The following is a 19,044-nucleotide window of genomic DNA, read 5'->3' on the forward strand; positions in this document are numbered from 1 at the left end:
AAGGATATTATAAGGGGGAAATGTGACAAATTCCAGAGGGATAGGACTGACTATGCAGAAGGAAAAGCATTTAGATGGACCCATCAGGGCAACAGGAGAAGGACCTATAGGAGGCAACAAACTGGGGTGATGAATGATGCCACTGGAAATTCAGATCTGGCCTCTAGTGATTTTTTATCCACGGATACCAGCGACCGCGAAAGCGGCACTGACGGGGGAGAAGAAAACGTACGGACAACAACAAGGAAAAGGAATGGACGACACAAGGATTGGTCACCGAGATTCAGGAGGGTGACCCGACTCAACAATCGCAGGAGATAGACCTTGGAATAGCCCAAGCTGAGCAGTTGGCTGAAAATGCTGGTGAGTTAAACATCATCAATTTATCCTCTTATAATCTATCGAGCACAGAAAAATCTTTGTTGGCTAGGGGGTTATCCTTTTCTCCAATGAGTACCCTTGATAAATTTGAATTGACCAAAGATTTATATTTGTTCTGTAGGCAATTAACCTTTAAGTTATTGTATCAACACCCTTCCATTATGGATGGCCTCTCAGACCTAGATAGACAAGCTCTTCGCGATTTGATGGCCTTGCTTGACGAAAATGAGAATTATCAGGGGAGGAGGAAATTCAGTGGCCGTTTACCATCGCAGGCCACACCCTCATTCTCGTTGTTCCCGGCCATACAAATCTTCTTTGATAAAACTAGTAGGGATATCCGGGACTTAAGGGTTGATAGACATTGCCAGAACAATTTGTCAAGGGAGGAGAGGCAGGCACTGCTCAATCTTAAATCTAATGATCTTTTTGAGATCAAGGAAGCGGACAAGGGTGGCAACATAGTGCTGTGGCCCAAAGATATGTATTGTCTGGAAGCCAAACGACAATTGGGTAATGCACAGCACTATGTTGCCCTACCCTCTGATCCAACCTCTGTATTTAAATCGAGTCTGGATAAATTACTCTCCAATGCCCATGCTTGTGGCATCATTGACAAAAAAGAATTTGATTATTTGACAGTTAAATTTCCGGTTATACCGACATTCTACATGCTCCCAAAAGTGCACAAGTCACTTTCCAATCCCCCGGGCAGACCTATTGTCTCGGGGATTGGGGGACTTTTTGAGAAAGCATGCATTTACTTGGACTTTTTCTTACAGCCCATTGTCCTCAATCTGGAGTCTTATATACGTGATTCGTCCTTTTTAATACAGCAATTGGACACTTTGGAGGTACCGGAGAATACCATCTTAGCAACTTTTGACGTAGAAGCTCTCTACACGAACATCAACCATGATTTAGGTATTTTGGCTGTGTCCTTTTTCTTGGACAAATTTTCCACGGGGAATAGGGGACACGATTCCTTTATCCTTGATTTATTGAGGATGATCCTGGAAAGGAATTATTTTGTTTTCGACAGAGTTTATTATAAACAGGTATCAGGTACCGCAATGGGGGCCAGATGTGCGCCCTCATATGCAAACCTGTTTATGGGGTGGTGGGAGGAGACACAGGTCAGGAACAGCCCACTTTTTTGCAACAATGTATTGAAATGGTTTTGTTTCAGCGATGATATTGTTGTTTTATGGACAGGTTCAGCGGCAGATTTGGAGACCTTTGTGGGTGAACTTAACAGCAACTGTGCAAATATTCGACTTACCTCCCATTTCTCCACCAGCTCTGTCGATTTTTTGGATTTGAAGATAATGCTTCAGGGGAATCGGATTTACATGACCCTCTTTCGTAAAGATACAGCTACAAATAATTTATTACATTACTCCAGCTTCCACCCACGACATTTGCGTAACAGCATCCCGAAGGGCCAGTTTCTACGCTTGAGGAGAAACTGTAGTCAGCTGTCAGACTTTCGGATTGAATCAAGATCATTGACGGATCGTTTCCGGGAACGTGGTTATCCACGGAGAATCATTTCCAGTGCCTTCGAACACTCTCGTCGGAAGTCAAGGGAGGAAGCCATGAAGCCTCGGGTGAGATCAAGTGTAGATACCCCTAGTTTGATTACACAATTTAATAATCAATGGGGGGATGTCCGTATGGTAATGGAAAACAATTGGGGGATCCTGTTGAGTAATAGCAGGCTTAGACTGGTCATACCAACTAGACCCAGGATTGTGGCTAGGAGGGCAAAAAATCTTAAGGACTGTCTTTCGAACAGCCATTTTAGACGCCCTACTTCCAAGATTTGTGTGGATCACCCTACTTTCGGAACTTATCCGTGTGGAGGGTGTTCTGTTTGTTCATATATGCTAGCGGAAACGGGAATCTCATTACCATCCTTATCCTTTCAGGTGTCTCCAAGATCTTTTTTCAACTGTCGTACACAGAATGTAGTTTATGCTCTTATCTGCAGTTGTAAGAAGATTTACGTTGGACAGACAACACAACAACTACGCCGTAGGATCCAGCAGCATGTGTCTAATATTGGCATGGCCAGGACTGATAGGGCCAAAGGTAAGCAGATTACCTCGGTGGCGGCCCATTTTTTGGAACAACACAATGGCACCCCCAAATCTTTACGGGGGCAGAATTACAGATGAGCTCCTGAGGAGAGAATCCCGTTGGATATATAAGTTGAATAGCCTATCACCCAGTGGTTTGAACGAAGAATTGTTATACACCGGTTTCTATAAAAAACTGTAGCTTTTACTAACACATCCTTTTAGATCATGGTCTTGGGTTGTGGTGAGGGACCAGATTGAGCAGATTCTGCTCGATCTGGCCCTTGTCTTCTTTCCCTTATGTGTTTTTTTCTTTATTTAGGTTTTACCTCTGACTTGGACCGTTTGAATAGTGAAGATAATCAGGCGCCACCCCTTGTCCTCCGAGGAAGAATATGACTGAGTCTACTACAACATTTCAAATGGATACAACTTTGGATCACGGGGACTTTTCCTTGGTTCAAGATTGGGACAATAATTTTGATATGGCTTTAAAATATCGGCATTCATGTTCACGATTGGTCCGCCAAATTGATATTTGTGCGTTCTATTTTCTTAGACTTGCATGCTGTGTCCCCTGTCTAAGGTATATACTGATTGGTCACCTTGACCCTTTTGGGTCCCTTAGCACGTTTGCACAGTATTGAGGGTTCTTACTCCTTTTTTTCCAAATTTTGGGGAAGGGGGTTGGGCTTGCAAACGTAGCATATATAATAAACTCTGTTGTTATACCTTGTCATATGATATGGAGGGTTATTCCTTTTCCTCCTTAGGGTTGTCTTGAGCCAATTGGACCCATTGAGGGTTTACCCTTGGCTGTGTATATCTATCATTCCTGGGAAAATTTTTTTGTTGTACAATTATGTAGATTTTTAAACGCTGTCATATAGAAAGCAATAACTGTGGCAGAATCAAATATGCTGCTGGCAATTAGTCACTGCTCATACTGGTTAATATTCCAGAACTAGAGAAGTGCTTTGCCAGTTTAGTTGCTCTTGTGGGGTAAACATCCCTTTTTCTTATGGAGCCTCACTGCTGTTTTCATCTTTAATGGGCCGTTTATACCGCTAGTAGGTCTATTCGTTTGAGGCCTGATTCTCCTGTGCTGGTTGGTCTGTATTTAGATATATCCTTGTGGGGCTTTTTGATTACGCATGCGCCTTCTGCATATAGGCCAGTATGTGCACAGTTCCCGCTGAGAGTCTTTTTGAGCGGAACTGTGTACATTATTGCACATAAGGTATTGACATAAGAGGGTTTTCTTAACTGTGGTGTGCATGGTAAACTGAGGGAAAAACATTTTCGTCGCATTCACGCTACTATGGCAACACACCCGCATGCGCAGTGCCCTCTATTAGTGTTTGTAGCGATCTCCACATACGAGATGGTCGCAACATGATTAACTTATATATAGAAGTGCACAAGCGATGCGTTATTTAAATCAGGGTCAAGACCCTGGCACAAGCCGCGACAAGCGACCGGATTTTGATATAACCCTGATGGGACTTATTTTGTCCTTATGGGTTGCCATGGTGACTTAGGTCACGGGTATACGCAGGCGCAGTGCTCAATGTCAAGAGACTAGCGCCTGCGCATGGGTAAGGAATACACGCCGTCCGAATGGAGTGCTCTGGAACTTCGCCGCCATCACGCTGCACACTTGGTATGCATTTTCTCATTTTTAATTTTGTGTATTTAAAGAGTGACTATACCACCAGTTGACTGTGGACCTTGAGGAAGACGCCTCGAGCGTCGATACGCGTGGGTCACACATTGCTCGAGTCTCTTCCTTTATTTCAGCCGGTGACTTGCTTTTGGTGTGTGGGGGGAAGAACTTGGACTTCGGGGTGCTGTTCACTTGGTAGCCGTTGGATAACAGGCCTCCTTTGGACAACTTGCAATCCCCATGCTCACACATGAGGGGGTACTTTATAGGTAGGATAGCTGGTCACATTCCTTGAATAATTGTTTGGGGACATGGTGGAGTAGACAGGTGACACAGCATGTTTATAGCATTTAATATATAGTACCTTGTACATGGTCACACCTCAGCATTGGCATTTATTAGTTGTGATATGACTCTGCAATGTTTTTGAAGTATTGAATTGCTGTATTATATGGACCCTTATCTCCCATTGTTTTTGGGAGTTTTTAATTGTTTTTATTACAGTTTTTTGTGTGGTGTTGTCCTAATAATAAAATTTGTTACTTTCTATATTTATTGATGTGGTGATCCCATTTCTATGATACTGGCTTTTCTCTCTTTGTGTTGGTTTACATTCCTATGCATCTGGTGATCCCCTTATGTACATTAAGCATTGAATGGTGCCCGCTCAACCCATGGTGTTGTGTAGGGAGAGACCTGGGGACCGAGCTGCATGGGAGACTAGTCGGACAAGTGGATCCCAGGTGGCTTCTCTTTGCCTGATGCCAGGTCTCTTCCTATAAAAAAAGGGAGAGATCCTTACTAAAGCGTAGCCTGAGAAGAGAGGCCTCCGAGAATCCGCCTGTCCAACTAACTTCCAGCGCGGCACCTGACTGACAGGTCTCTCCCTACACACGCAAGAAGAGAGCTATCCCTCCAAGGCCGTGGCGGGGAGAAGGGATCTGCTTATCTGACTAGTGTCCCGTGCAGCTCAGTCCCCAGGTCTCTCCCTACAGACACACATAAGGAGAGATCCTCACTCAAGCATAGCCTGAGGAGAGAAGGCTAAAGGGATCTACCTATCCAACTAGCTTCCAGCGCGGCACCTGACTGACAGCTTTCTCCCTACACACGCAAGAAGAGACCTATTCCTCCAAGGCAGCAGGCTGGGAGAAGGCATCTTCCTGTCCAACTAGTGTCCCATGCAACTCAGTCCCCAGGTCTCGCCCTACAGACACACATAGGGAGAGATCCTCACTCAAGGATAGCTGAAGAAGTGTAGCCACCAAGATTCTGCCTGTCCTACTAACTTCCACGGTGGCACCTGACTGACAGGTCTCTCCCTACAGGCACGCGCAAGAAGAGACCTATTACTCCAAGGCAGCGGAGGGGAGAAGGGATCTGCCTGTCCAACTAGTGTCCCATGCAGCTCAGTCCCGGTGACATTAACGTATGTTTTTCTCTGAAACACTGCAACATTGCAGAGTCAAATAAACCAAGATGAAATCATACATATTTTCCATAGCGTGAACCTTCTTTTAAACTGACTTAGGACATCAAAATTAAAAAAAGGTTATAAATCAGTTTAGAAGATGGTTCAGAAGTGCAGATAAGGGTTACAGACCCTGCAGTCAGACAAGCTCACTGACGGATAAACTGTTAACTCATTCTGCTCCATACTGTGATGTTGTAGCTTTACCATTTGTAATAAAACCCAATTCAGCAGAGGTGTATTACCGGAGTTATGCTTACATACCACAAAAAGTTAATACCTTGCATTGCCGGAATTCGGGTCTTTTAGGACAGATCTTACAGAGTCTCGATTGGATTGATTATTTGACTTATCCAGATGAATCACTAGAGGGATTTAAAACAAGGCAGGTTAAGGACTTCTACAAGACATCCTAGAACTCAGGGCTTTAATGATAGTAAAATGAATATATCAATAAAAAAAACATCATAATCTGGCAACTAGAATGGACAAACTAGATTGGGGCTTCTGTTTTCTGCAACTCAGTATTCAGCTTTGCTGTATAGATTTGGACACATGAGCAGAGTCATCTCAATATCATTAGTAGGTAAGTTAGTACATTGCGTAAGGCATGAAAGTAACACTACATACACAACTAAAGTTCTGTATGTATCAGTCCTGTCGTCCTCTGGTCAAGGGCGCAGAAAAAAACATTTGGGTAAACACATCAAGACTTGTATGTCAGCTTTGATGAAAAGTCCCATGGAGTGGAATGCGGAAAATGTATTAACAGATGCATGTCCCCTCTTGCAAAGCCACGTCCATTTTTAAAAACTTATAGGGCCGGTGTGGAGATACAAGGGGCAAATTAATCAATACGGTCTAATTCTTATACTAGGCAGTCTTACAATGGACCAGATTTATCCCAATGGTTCATGCTGTTTGATAAAGTAGACATATATTTAGACTGCCTAGTCTAAGCTGATGCCACCTATGAATTGTCCTACTTTCTGCCACAATTTTTGGTGAATGGTGCTGTATGTTATGCCCTTTTTCCATTAAAGGGAATCTGTCACCAGAGGCAGGGACCCTGATTATTCAGATGTGTTACTTATTGGGGTGCTTGCCGTAGTTTTCATAAAATCATTGTTTCATCAACAGAAGATTATCTCTAGATGACTACTAAACCTGATGACAAGTAGTTAAAGAACGCCCCCATCACTGATTGGAAGCTTTCTGCCTATGCACAGTGTACACAGAAAATTACCAATCAGTGGTGTGGGTGGGGTTACACACAGCTCAGCATTCAGAGAACTGCTACATCTGTAGTAAATATTAGTTTTTAATAAAAACTGCAGCACTTAGTAAGGTAAGAGATACATCCCTGGAATCAGGGTCTCTTCCACTACATCCTGCTGCTCTCAGATGGCAAAAATCTGGTGACAAATTCCATTAGACCAGTCTCCCTTATCTGACAATGCTCAGAAAGTGCCTAAAAAACATAATAGATATAGTGCAAGTCATGAAAGACTCTCCCTCATAGTTGCTACATTTTTGCACTCCTGTAGATTCCACAAAAATTACCTATTTTTTTATTTTTAAGGCAAAAAATTGGAAGCCTTTAATGAATATATTATTTTTTACTTCTTTTTTACAACCTTAAATGTAATCAATAAAATGAGCAATAAGCCTTGTAATATGTAAATGAATATATCAATAAAAAAAGAAAATCATAATTTGGCAACTAGAATGGACAAAACAGATTGGGGCTTCTGTTTTCTGCAACTCAGTAATCAGCTTTGCTGTATAGATTTGGACAAATGAGCAGAGTCATCTCAATATCATTAGTAGTGTTAATATACCAATATACAGCAATATATAGCGATGTCCAGACAATGCATCCATCATCGCTTACCACTGGTGTAATTGTAGTGGATCTTTTTCCCACTGGTGGGTTTCGGAAGGGAGACTGGGGTCTCTTCAGCTGGCAGACTGCACAATTTATATTCCACAAATAATCTTTTCACAGATTCATTCTGTGTGACGTCCGACTTAAGATCCAGACTCAGGGATATGATCTCAATGCGAATTCTCTCTGTTAACTAACAGAATAAAAGAAGAAAAAGAAGAAAACCATTATACCCCACACACCGGAAAAACCTGTTCTCTAGGCAGTAAAAATGCCGAATTCAAAGCAAAGGTTTTGGTGCATTTTTGCTGCTTTTTTGGTGTTTTTTTTATGTGGAATACATGTATGATTAGTCAACGGTATGTGTTTAAGCCTACAATAAAAGCAATCATTAAATACCCTGCAGTAAGTAAATAGCAGTACTAAATAACAAAGTACTTAGCTGACACTATTTAAATAAAAAAAGAATAAAAGCCATTCCATCACGACAAGGTGTACCCAATCAGGATGGTTCCTACAGTGGACAGTTTTTGTTCTTATGTTAGGCTAGGTTCACATTGCGTTAATGGGTTAACGCTAACGGACTGCGTTGCACGGCGAAATTGTCGCAATTAACGCCGTGCAACGGGTCCGTTAGCGCACCCATTGACAGCAATGTGATTTTTCCCTGTAGCGCATGCCATTTTCGGCACGCACTAGCGATGTGCCGTTCTTTTGTGACGGACCTCGGACGCTGCTTGCGTCGTCCGAAGTGCGTCCGAGGTCCGGTGCTCGTTAGCACAGATCGGGGATCTGCGCTAGCGGGGACGGCGAACGCGGACCCTAGAGAAACATTGCGTTAGCGCAATCCACTAGCGCTAGGCGCTTAACGGATTGCCCTAACGCAATGTGAACCTAGCCTTATTCCCACTACTCCCGATTATGCCTAGTTTTTTTTTTAATTTACATCCACCCTACGATTCCAGAGATATCGGCCTTTTTATTTAGTGAGTGGCTCACAGGATCCTCTGGGGCGTGTCTTTAGGCTGCTCAGCGAGGTTACCCTGTGAGCCACGCCTCCTTTTAAAGAACTGAAAAATTAGCACAAAAAATGAAAATAACACCTTGTTCTCTGGAACCATTTGGCGGATTTTAAAAAAGAAAAAACAAATGGAATACCAGAGGGAACAGCAGGAATAAAAAAATCTGCCACTTTTGACCTGGTCCAGGATCAGAAAAACACTACTGTTTTCTTCCAAAAACAGCACCACACCTGTCTACAACTAGTTTGTGTGATATTCCAGCTCAGTCCCATTAACTATAATGAAGACGAGTTGTGATACCACACATAATCTGTAACTAGGTGATGTATTTGATAGAAAGCAGCCATGTTTTTCTAACTTTGGGCAGCCAAGTTAAATGTAGCTTCGTTCATCCTGGTATGAAAGATCTTGGGGAATGATTTATGACAACTCGCAGGAAAGTAGTTGATTTCATCCTAACATCCAAATTGCGTTAATTGTCCAAGAATAATCTTTTTTAATGGTTGGTCAAGTGCGGAAACAAATCTCGAGACTTATGGATATTGTCTCTGATATATAGAATTTCTGGAGGATTTCATAAATGTTTCAGTAGAATTATATTTAGGCCCGGCATATAATGTAAATGAAACGTACAACGCCTCCCTCGCTGCTGTCCTGAGCCCGAGGTAATGTAGAGAGATGGTATGGCTGAATCCGAGCGCGTGATCATTTATTTGCAGAGAATATCAGATTACACAAGAAGCTAGAAAAATTACAGAGCAAATGGATATGCTGTCAAGGAGACTTTTTTGTGGGTTTATAGTTTTAAACAGAGCAGCCTTTCCTGGTGTGTAATGATCAGAGGGCTGCCAAGTACCTTTCACAAATTCACAGTAAAAATGTAAATACCGGAGGACCTTGAGCACTGAGCAAGAGACTGTGCAAATAAATTCTTCAACCAAGAAAATATATAGATGAAGCGAGATAAAAAAAATAAATAACAAAAAAAGTGTAAAAATGTAAGGACCTTCTCTAGAAGACCACACTACCAGCTCCGGCAAATATGCTGGTCCATATGGTGAAGTACGTGGACGGACATTCATCTGAATGGCTATCATGTATTACTACAAACCACTGATCACTGGGCATTAATGATCTGGAGGGAGTCGTAAGGCTCCCATAAACAATAGACGAACGTTGGCCAAACCCACCGAGATCAGAGGGCTTGACCAACAGTCTACTGAGTATGTGGGCCTCCAACTCTTTCCCAACAGATGATGGTCAGGGCAGATAAGGTGTGTCCAATTTCAGACTGCCAATCCTCTTGTTCTCGAACAGATAAGCAGAGATGTGTGGCAGAGGCTCTCTCGTACAGAACAAAGGAGCGCTCAGCACTTCCATATGAAGGAGTCGTGAGAGATAACTGCTGGCCGAAAATAATCCGAACCACCGTAAGGCCAACAGCCATCTAATGTGTATGGCTGGATTTCATGGATGCTAAGCTTCACTCACTTTCAAGCCACTCCTTCCATTTAACGGCAGACTTGTGAATCCTTACAGTGCGCACAGCGCGTGCTGTCAGGATTCACGGATGCTATTGGGGTGATCTCTTAAGGTGAGATCTTAGTGATTGCCTGCCACTGACCTGCTAAATATGAGTGAAGTGAATGCATAAAAGAAAGATATTGGATGCAGGGTCAGATGTCTTCTCCTCTTTCAGCTGGCACAAAACTGAACTTTATTAGTATAAACAAAAGATCATGTAGCGGGCAGGAAGAGGGCCTTGCACAGCTTCTCAGCAGTCATTGTATCAGTCTGTGATAGGCCCATGCTAGGTCTATTCCATATATGGTCTTCAGTGTATCCACCTCACATTCCAAGGATTCCAGGGCGTAGTTCCAGGCTGTAGATGCCATCTTGCCATAGAAAATATATTACTAGCTTATGCATGGTTAATAATTGATTTCATTAGCCATTCTCTCCTTCACAAGGCAACTGCCAGTATGGGATTTACATACTACCGGCCACATTCCGACTAGATTGTTTTGAGCGAGGCCACGCATGTCTAGTTGGCAAATCATATACTTGAAGTCACGAGTCCAGCACCGACACCAGAGAATACTGACAGTGGGCACACTACGTGCTCACATAGAATGACTGCAGACTTCAAACTCAAGCCTATACAACCCCTTTAATTCTTACCCTATACCAACACAGGCTCTGCACTATACCCTCCACTACCCTAAACCAGGTACATTTTTTTTTCCTTACAGTCTCTGGCGCTTATATACCGCATATACCAAAGAACATAATAAAAGTAACAAAAGGACTGAACTCTAAAACTTTATGCTGCCTTTAAAGTAAAATGTCCTTGCAATATGGCTTTGTACACATCCCTCTCCTGTTCTAATATTGTACAGCAGGAAAAAAACAAAACAAAAAAACCTTGACGTGGGAAATTTATTTAAAAGCGAGTTGATAAAGAATGAACCGCTCCGAATCAAACTTGTTTGCCTCATATATAATCCTTATTGTGACACGTTGCAGATTTAGACTATTACAATGGAAGGCGGCTTGGAGATTATTTATTTGGAAATGTTTCTCCTGTATGGACTTAGACGGAATACCCATTTAAAACGACAATTTTCACAGCTGTCAAGCTGACTGAATATTTGATGTGTGCTGGCTTCTCCTCTCCTATAAATGAGACATTTCCTTTCATCTTGTACCCTAACACACGTTACCTAATCCCCCCAAATCTGAATATTTCAATAAGGTTCTTTCATTATTCACTAGGTTCATGGAAATTTTACTAGGGCAACCACATTTTTCTGTCGTTATGCATACAGGTACAAGCCTTCAGCTGGCAATATTACCGCGATTAGCATAGTTTGATGAAATATTTAAAAGGTTTTCTTTTTTTTTATTATTTTATTACTCTAAAACCTAATAAATCAAATGACTGCCAAATGCCATTAAGGTGACACTCTGACTGCAATGTGCTTTTCATATTCAAATTTCAAGCCGAAGCTGATGAAAGAGCACGCGGGGGCCTCCCGTCTACCGCCCGCAGCTCACACGTACATTATATGTAGATATGGGAGGGGGGGTGTCCTTATTAAATATAGACTAACACAAATGAAGAGGGAGCATGTGTGGAGTGTTAATATAATCATCGCAATTTAGACAAATTTAATAAGAATTGATTTTTTGTTTCATGTAAATATTTGAATAAGAAAAAATAAAATTATAAAATATATATAAAAAACTATAAAAAATTACAGAAGAAAAGATATACTGCTCTGATCTAGCTGATCTCATTCAGTCAACTATTTATTGCTCACTCTTAGGATAGGGTCACACGACTGATTTCTCCGCATGGGAGAAAAACGATCCGATTATTCTGATCAAACTTTGATCAAAAAGGCATCAGTATTTTCCAACAGAGAGAGAAAAGAAAAAAGTTTCTCCACTCTATGAGTCCGTGACCGCACTTGGATGATTTTTTCTTGGATCCACAGATTTGCATTGTGATCTTGACACTTGGATCTAAATTGGACATGTCTCTGATTTTGTCGCAGACCTATTGGTCCGAGAGAAAAAAATCACACATGCACAGCCCCATAAAATATCATAAATAAGAGATCTATCCAAGATACATTCCTCTGAGAAAATCGGTGGTGTGCCCGAGCCATCAGGAGTCTTCCTTCCAATCACCATTCCCAACTTTCCTCTTTAGAGGCTTTTGACTACCCCGATTATTAGGAAGTCAATTCTTTTGTCATCTCCTTTCTCGAATAATGCCCTATGAAGTCATCTGTTTTCCATGTACGTGGTCCATCTCTATTTTTCACGGCTAGAACACATAGCCTATATAGATCTCTGGGCTGTTCACGTGTCCTTGGTTTTCTTGTGGTCCATGTTTCCGCTAAAAAAAAAGATCACGGTGACATGTCCATTTTTGATCCAAGTCATGGATCAAAATCAATGTGGGTCTGTGAAAATCCAAAGCAATCCACGTGCAGTCTGTTTCCTTCACGTACTATGTGCTATCTTTTCTTTTTTTCGGTGCCCCATTTGGTCTCTTTACACTATAGGAAAACATATTATCAGGGGTTTATTGTCATCTCCGTGCCATACGTCATTTGGTAGACTTTTTCATGTAGTTTCTTCTAAAGCCTAATTCCTTGACAGTAAAGCAGACCCAAACTCTTGTTTCACTGCAAGTGTCCTCTTACCACTCCACAACCACTGAAACAACATCATTAACGATAGAAGACCCAATGGGACATTTAAATCCATCCTAAAGAGCCCAATTCCCCAATGAGGGCCCTAGAAACAAGAAAAATTGCCTCCTGCAGTGGTAAAAGATGATGAAAGGTTTTGCACTGGTGAGAAGCTCCTGATTCTTTAATAGGAGTATGCCTCTTAAATAATGAGGCGAGGCGCAAATTGGCGTGCGCCATCCCCACATTTTCAAAGCTTTTTACCGCAAAATTCTGGCGTAAAAGCTTGGATGAACTGATATCTGAGGTCTATGGATCGGAATGGAATAGATGAGTAAAGCACTCGGCTATCTTCCACAGATTGCGTGAGGATCCCGGCGCAATTCCGGCCAACAAAGTGTCTTTCATGATAAGCCCCATAGTTATTATGAGTTAGAGACACTTTCTGTGCCTTGTCCAGCAGAGGGGTTTGGCTGAGCATCAAAAAGAGCCAAAATGCCAACTAATAGTGTAAACTTAAATAAATCTGGTGTCTTTTAGACTGTCTAGTCTAGTAGCATACATCAAGTAGACTGGACAGTCTCAAAATATGGCAGATGTGTTAAAGGTATTAATAATTCTGCCACGATGAGTGGAGTGGTATTCTGCATGTGTGACCACCACTTAATTTCATCTGCAGACATGGTATCCCTATTCTGGAAATCACTGACTATCTGAGCAGTTGGACCCCCAATGATCTAGCATATTTGACCAATCCCGTGTCATAATCATAATACCAATTTCTATGTTAGGCCTTGCTCACATCTGCGTAAAAATATAGTTCCGATGTTGATCCAGAAAAGTAGGACCAATGTTGTGCGAGTACTAGCATCTGTATGACATCAGTATGCAATGTGTTTTTAAAATCATCTTTTACATACCGTAATTCTCTATGTAATTTAAAGCTAGTTTACAAAATTAATAGAGCAATCATATATACAGATATAGATATTAGAAAGATAATAAATAGATACAATATACAGATATCCTGTAGATATATATGTAAGGGGATTGTGAAATTATATAATAAACTTGCACTCTTCAGTGCATTTCATGTGGAGGTAAATAGTCTTATTTAACCTAATAAATAAATAATCAATTGAAAACAACAACCTGGGATTCCCCACTATTTTTGATAACCAGCCAATGTAAAGCAGACAGCTATGGGCTCATATTATCAGGCTGGGAAGGTCCATGGTTATTAGGCTCTACCCAGCTTTAAAATACCAGCCCGCAGCAATCCCAGAAGTGGCACATCACATAAGATGCACCAATTCTTGTGCTTTCTTCGGCTCTTTACGATTGCCCTGGTGCAGTCACTAAATGTTAAAACTGACCTGCCATTATGATTCTCCAGGTCAGTACGAGTCCATAGACACCAAACATGTCTAGGTTATTTTTTATCTAAGTGGTGATTCTGAACACGGCGATGCCAAATATGTCTATGTTTGATTTTAATTTATATTGTTTTATTTTGAATGGGGCGAAAGGGGGATGATTTGAACTTTTTTTTTTTTTTTTTTTTTTTTTACTTTTGGCATGCTTTAATAGCCATGGGAGGCTAGAAGCTGCCATAACTTGATCGGCTCTGCTACATAGAGGTGATGCTCAGATCGCCTCTATGTAGCTGAATTGCAGACTTGCTATGAGTGCCGACCACAGGGTGGCTCACAGCATTCCGGCATCAACAACCATAGAGGTCTCAAGGAGACCTCTGGTTGTCATGCCGACACACCAGTGACCCGTGATCACGTGACGCAGGTCACTGGTGTGCGCATTTCTGGCCCGATTGCCGGAAGCGAATGTTATATACCGCTGTCAGAGTTTGACAGCGGCACTTAACTAATTAATAGCCGCGGGCGGATTGCAATTCCGTCCTCGACTACTGCGGGCACATGTCAGCTGTTCAAAACATCGCCGGAGTCCACATCACAGTGGGGGATACTACCATCAGCCTAATAGTATGTCCGATGGCAGTAAGGTGTTAACGATGGACCTTCCCAGCTTGATAATATAAGCCCTCAGCTGTCTGCTTTACCTTGGCTTGTTATCAAAAATAGAGGGAAGGCCCACGTCATATTTTTTAAATTACTTATTTATTAGGTTAAACCAGGCTAAACACACTTTTGTGACACATGAAAGGCACTAAAGTGTGCAAGGTTATTATATGTAGGGGGCTTGTGACATGATACATCTACAGAACATCTGTCCTATGTATTCTGAGGGGTCTGGTTGTGAATTTACTGTATTTGGATGATGAAATTTCATGCATCCTTTGAGATGTGTGTGTAAAATTCATTCACCATACGCATGGTCCGTATGCCGTCTGATTATTTTTACTTGCACCCATAGATTCTAATTGGCGAGTCCCATCTGATATACGCAGTCAATCACAGCTTGCTGCAAATTTTTCTTCAATCTCGATAGAGCGGAGGAAAAACTTGCAGATGAGCACTAACTCAATGAGTAACATTGGTGTGAGAGCAATGCAATTTTTTCCCTCCATTGCACTTATCCGATTTATATGGAAGTGGGAGCGAGGCTTTAGTCTCTCCGCAGCAGGTCGGCGCAATATCACAAAGGCATTGTACATGTCCATTACGTCATTGTTCTATGCTGCCTTTATTATGCCATATTGTTTAAATGACCTCTACGATGAGGCAAATCAGTAGATTTCGAGTTGGACGTTACATGACAATGTCATAAACTACTATTTACATGCCTACAACAAATTCCCCCGGTATAGAGTTTCCATCGGTGCGTCAATGAAATTCTAATTCTTGCTACATGCAGAGCAAATGAAATGCACTCACATATCCAATGAACTGCGGTGAGGAGTACAATGCATTCCCCTAAACTCCCAAGCGTCGGATAAATGTCATTATTCCGAGAGTTACATATATCTGGTATAATTAGAGTGAAAAACGCGGCTTTATCTTGATGAATTTTTCCTCTCTCGTATTTTAAAAGACTCATAAATATTTAAAACAGTTCAAGTATTTCAAAATTTAATGATGCTGAGCCGGCTTGTTATGGCACGGCAGAATTATAGGAGTATTTTATGAACAAAATGGTTTTAAATCAACCTGACAAACTCAACTGGGACCCTGATGTCCCCTTTCCAAATGAATTTGTCAAGTGCTTAAAGAAGCGAGGATCTGAATGGAATTTTCTACTTTAGAAGCTTCCACTCGAGATAGATTAGAAGTGATCATGGATATAATACAATTAGAGCAGCCGCTTTTACAGAATAGCGGCACACAAATTCCAGTAGCAGTGATCTCGACACATTCTTCTCTGCCAAGACCAGTGATAATGGCAAAAAAAGGGTGGAAATTGGAATAATGTGCTGGCGATTCGTTTGGCCATTTACCTTGATAGATATATATTTTAGATGTTTCCCATATTCTATATTTATAATGCTTGTTGGAGTCTGGACTGGTTGTCCCACCACAATAAAATCCATCCATATGTCCTACTAGGAGGGTATGTGCACAATACAAGGTGAGTCACCTACCCGCTAGAGACCACTCCATGTATGTGCCAGTTCTGGCAGATCGTATCTGTAATGTGGCTGCTGTAGGATACGACTTACTTTGCTGGTAACAGCTGACAACCAGTGGGTTGAAAAACAAGACAGAAATCAGTAGTCAGTTCGTTATCCTCTTTTTAAAAAAAGCCGTCTTCAGGATACTGATATCAAATTACTAGTTTGATTAATAATATAACACCTCAAAGGCAAGAATGTCAAACCTAGCTTTCTAACACTGGAAACTACACTGCGACCCAAAATCCATTGGTAATATTCAGATTTCATGATGACTTGCGAACAGTTAAGGTACCCAGTGCCAGAACCCCAAAACATCTTTGAATCTCCACTATATTTGACTGTAGGTACTGTGTTCTTTTCGTTGTAGACCTCAATCAGTTTTTGGTAAACCGTAGAATGATGTGCGTTACCAAAAAGCTCTATCTTGGTCTCATCTGTCCACAAGACGCTTTCCTAGAAGGATTTGGGCTTACATAAATTTTAACAAACTGCAGTCTAGCTTTTTTATGCCTCGGTGTCAGCAGTGGGGCCCTACTGGATCCTCCTGCCATACAATTTAATTTCATTGAAAGGTCGACGGATAGTTTGTGTTGACAATAATACACCCTGAGCCTGCAGGACAGCTTGAATTTCTTTGGAACTTGATTGAAGCTGCTTATCCACCATCTGGACTATCCTGCGTTGCACCCTTAAGGGTATGTTCACACTAGGCGTGTTTGCTTTTTTTTTGCTGCAGTAAAACCTGATTCCTTGGCAAGAAAGAAGCTGCGGCAAAAACGCAGGTTTAGGTGTGTTCTTGGTGCGGTTTTAGTGCTTTTTGGGGCTAATTTGTGTCTCTTTGTCCATGGTAATGTTCATGACTTTTCTGCAGAAAAAAAAGCTGCAAATAATGATACCTGCGTTTTTGCAGCGCTTTTTCAACACCCATTCAAGCCAATGGGTGAAAAACGCAGCAAAAACGCTGAAAGAAGTGACATGCTCTATGTCCAAAAAAAGCAGCAAAGCACAAAATCCTGATGACAAAAAAAATGTGTGCATAAGATTTCTGAAATCTCATAGGCTTTGCTGGTACTTTAAAAAGCAGCTGAAAATTAGCATAAAAAAACAGCAAAAAAAAAAACAAAAAACCGCAGCCAAAACGCCCAGTGTGAACATACCCTTAATCAATTTTTCTCTGCCGTCCACGGAGAAAATTCTTGATTATGTTGCGCACCGTGGACAGAGGAACATTAATATCTCTGGAGAAGGTGTTGTAACCTTGCGATTGTTGATATTGTTATTATTATTTATTATTATTTATTTATATAGCACCATTGATTTCATGGTGCTGTACATGAGAAGGGGTTACATACAAATTACAGATATCACTTACAGTAAACAAACTAACAATTACAGACTGATACAGAGGGGAGAGGACCCTGCCCTTGCGGGCTTACATTCTACAGGATTATGGGGAAGGACACAATAGGTTGAGGGTTACAGGAGCTCCGGTGTTGGTGTGGTGGTAGCTTCCGTAGTGGTGAGGAGGCAGCGAGGTCAGTGCAGGCTGTAGGCTTTCCTGAAGAGGTGGGTTTTCAGGTTCTGTCTGAAGGATCCGAATGTGGTTGATAGTCGGAGGTGTTGGGGCAAAGAATTCCAGAGGATGGGTGATATTCTGGAGAAGTCTTGGAGGCGGTTGGATGAGGAGCGAATAAGTGTGGAGGAGAGAAGGAGGTCTTGGAAAGACCGGAGATTATGTGAGGGAACATATTGGGAGATTAGTTCAGAGACATATGGAGGAGACAGGTTATTGTTCAACAACTGTGGTTCTCAAATCCTCAGATGGTTCTCTTCTCCTCTTTCTGTTCTCCATGCTTAGTACGGCGCACACAGACACACTTCTCCCTTTTTATCTGGTGTCTGGGGTGATTTTCATGTAGCCCACACCTGTTACTTGCCATGAGTGAGTTTGAACAAGCATCGCATGCTTGAAACAAAGATGTTTTCCATCATTTCTGGAAGGGAGACAACAATTTTGTCCAGCCCATGTTTGGGGTTTTGTGTGAAATTATGTCCAACTTGCCTTTTTTTTTAGTTTTTTTTTCTTTTTTATGTTTTTCCAATACACACAAAGGAAATGTGTATAACAAAACATGTGCTATTGCAAAAATTTTCTGGGGAAAATACTTGCCAACAGTTTCGACCATGCCTGTAGATATGTATATTTTTTAAATATTATTTTTTAATTTCCTGAAAACTATTGGGAAGAAAACATCTATGCAGGAGGGGCTCCAGGAGAGCGGAAGCGATCTACACGAAGAAGTACACAAACCAGGAGATTACATGATTACGTTTAGCGTCCTTACAAGAGAGAATTACAATGTAGTACAGTGGAATGTCTGGAAATACAATTACTGCCAGTTGGGAATATTCTTTTAATCAGGAGATTATGCATTCACTCTTTAGTATTCAAATGTATGAAAAATTCATAAAGCATTGTCTAACAGCGAGCACTCAACAGCTACTCCCCTGTTCGTCCCTGTAATTAACATGCCTCCAAGGTTTTTTGTGGAGTGGGGAGTAAAGAGTAGAGGAGTTACCGTCCTGGGAACATGCTCACTATACGTCTCAAAATTATTGTGTGATGGAAAGTATTGTGATTGCTGCGCAGTACGCTTGTACAGGTTCACTAAACTCTAAATTATGGGCACAAAAATGCAATAAAAAACACGCAATATTGAAATTCCGATTAATGTAAGGTT

At 41.5% G+C, this 19,044-nt stretch overlaps 1 protein-coding gene across 2 annotated transcripts in view; it reads right to left on the reverse strand.

The window, feature by feature from the left end:
* The window catches only part of RPGRIP1L (RPGRIP1 like), a 155,342-nt gene that overhangs the window by 11,773 nt on the left and 124,525 nt on the right, over positions 1-19,044 (reverse strand). For both annotated transcript variants that reach the window (XM_077288243.1, XM_077288244.1), the window contains exons 23-24: positions 7,494-7,680; positions 5,880-5,964 (exon numbers count right to left, since the gene is read on the reverse strand). In XM_077288243.1, coding sequence (XP_077144358.1) covers positions 5,880-5,964; positions 7,494-7,680 — 272 coding nt within the window. The remainder of the gene's footprint in view (positions 1-5,879; positions 5,965-7,493; positions 7,681-19,044) is intronic.

The sequence above is a fragment of the Ranitomeya variabilis genome, chromosome 2 (assembly GCF_051348905.1).
Source record: "Ranitomeya variabilis isolate aRanVar5 chromosome 2, aRanVar5.hap1, whole genome shotgun sequence".
Taxonomy (NCBI): domain Eukaryota; kingdom Metazoa; phylum Chordata; class Amphibia; order Anura; family Dendrobatidae; genus Ranitomeya; species Ranitomeya variabilis.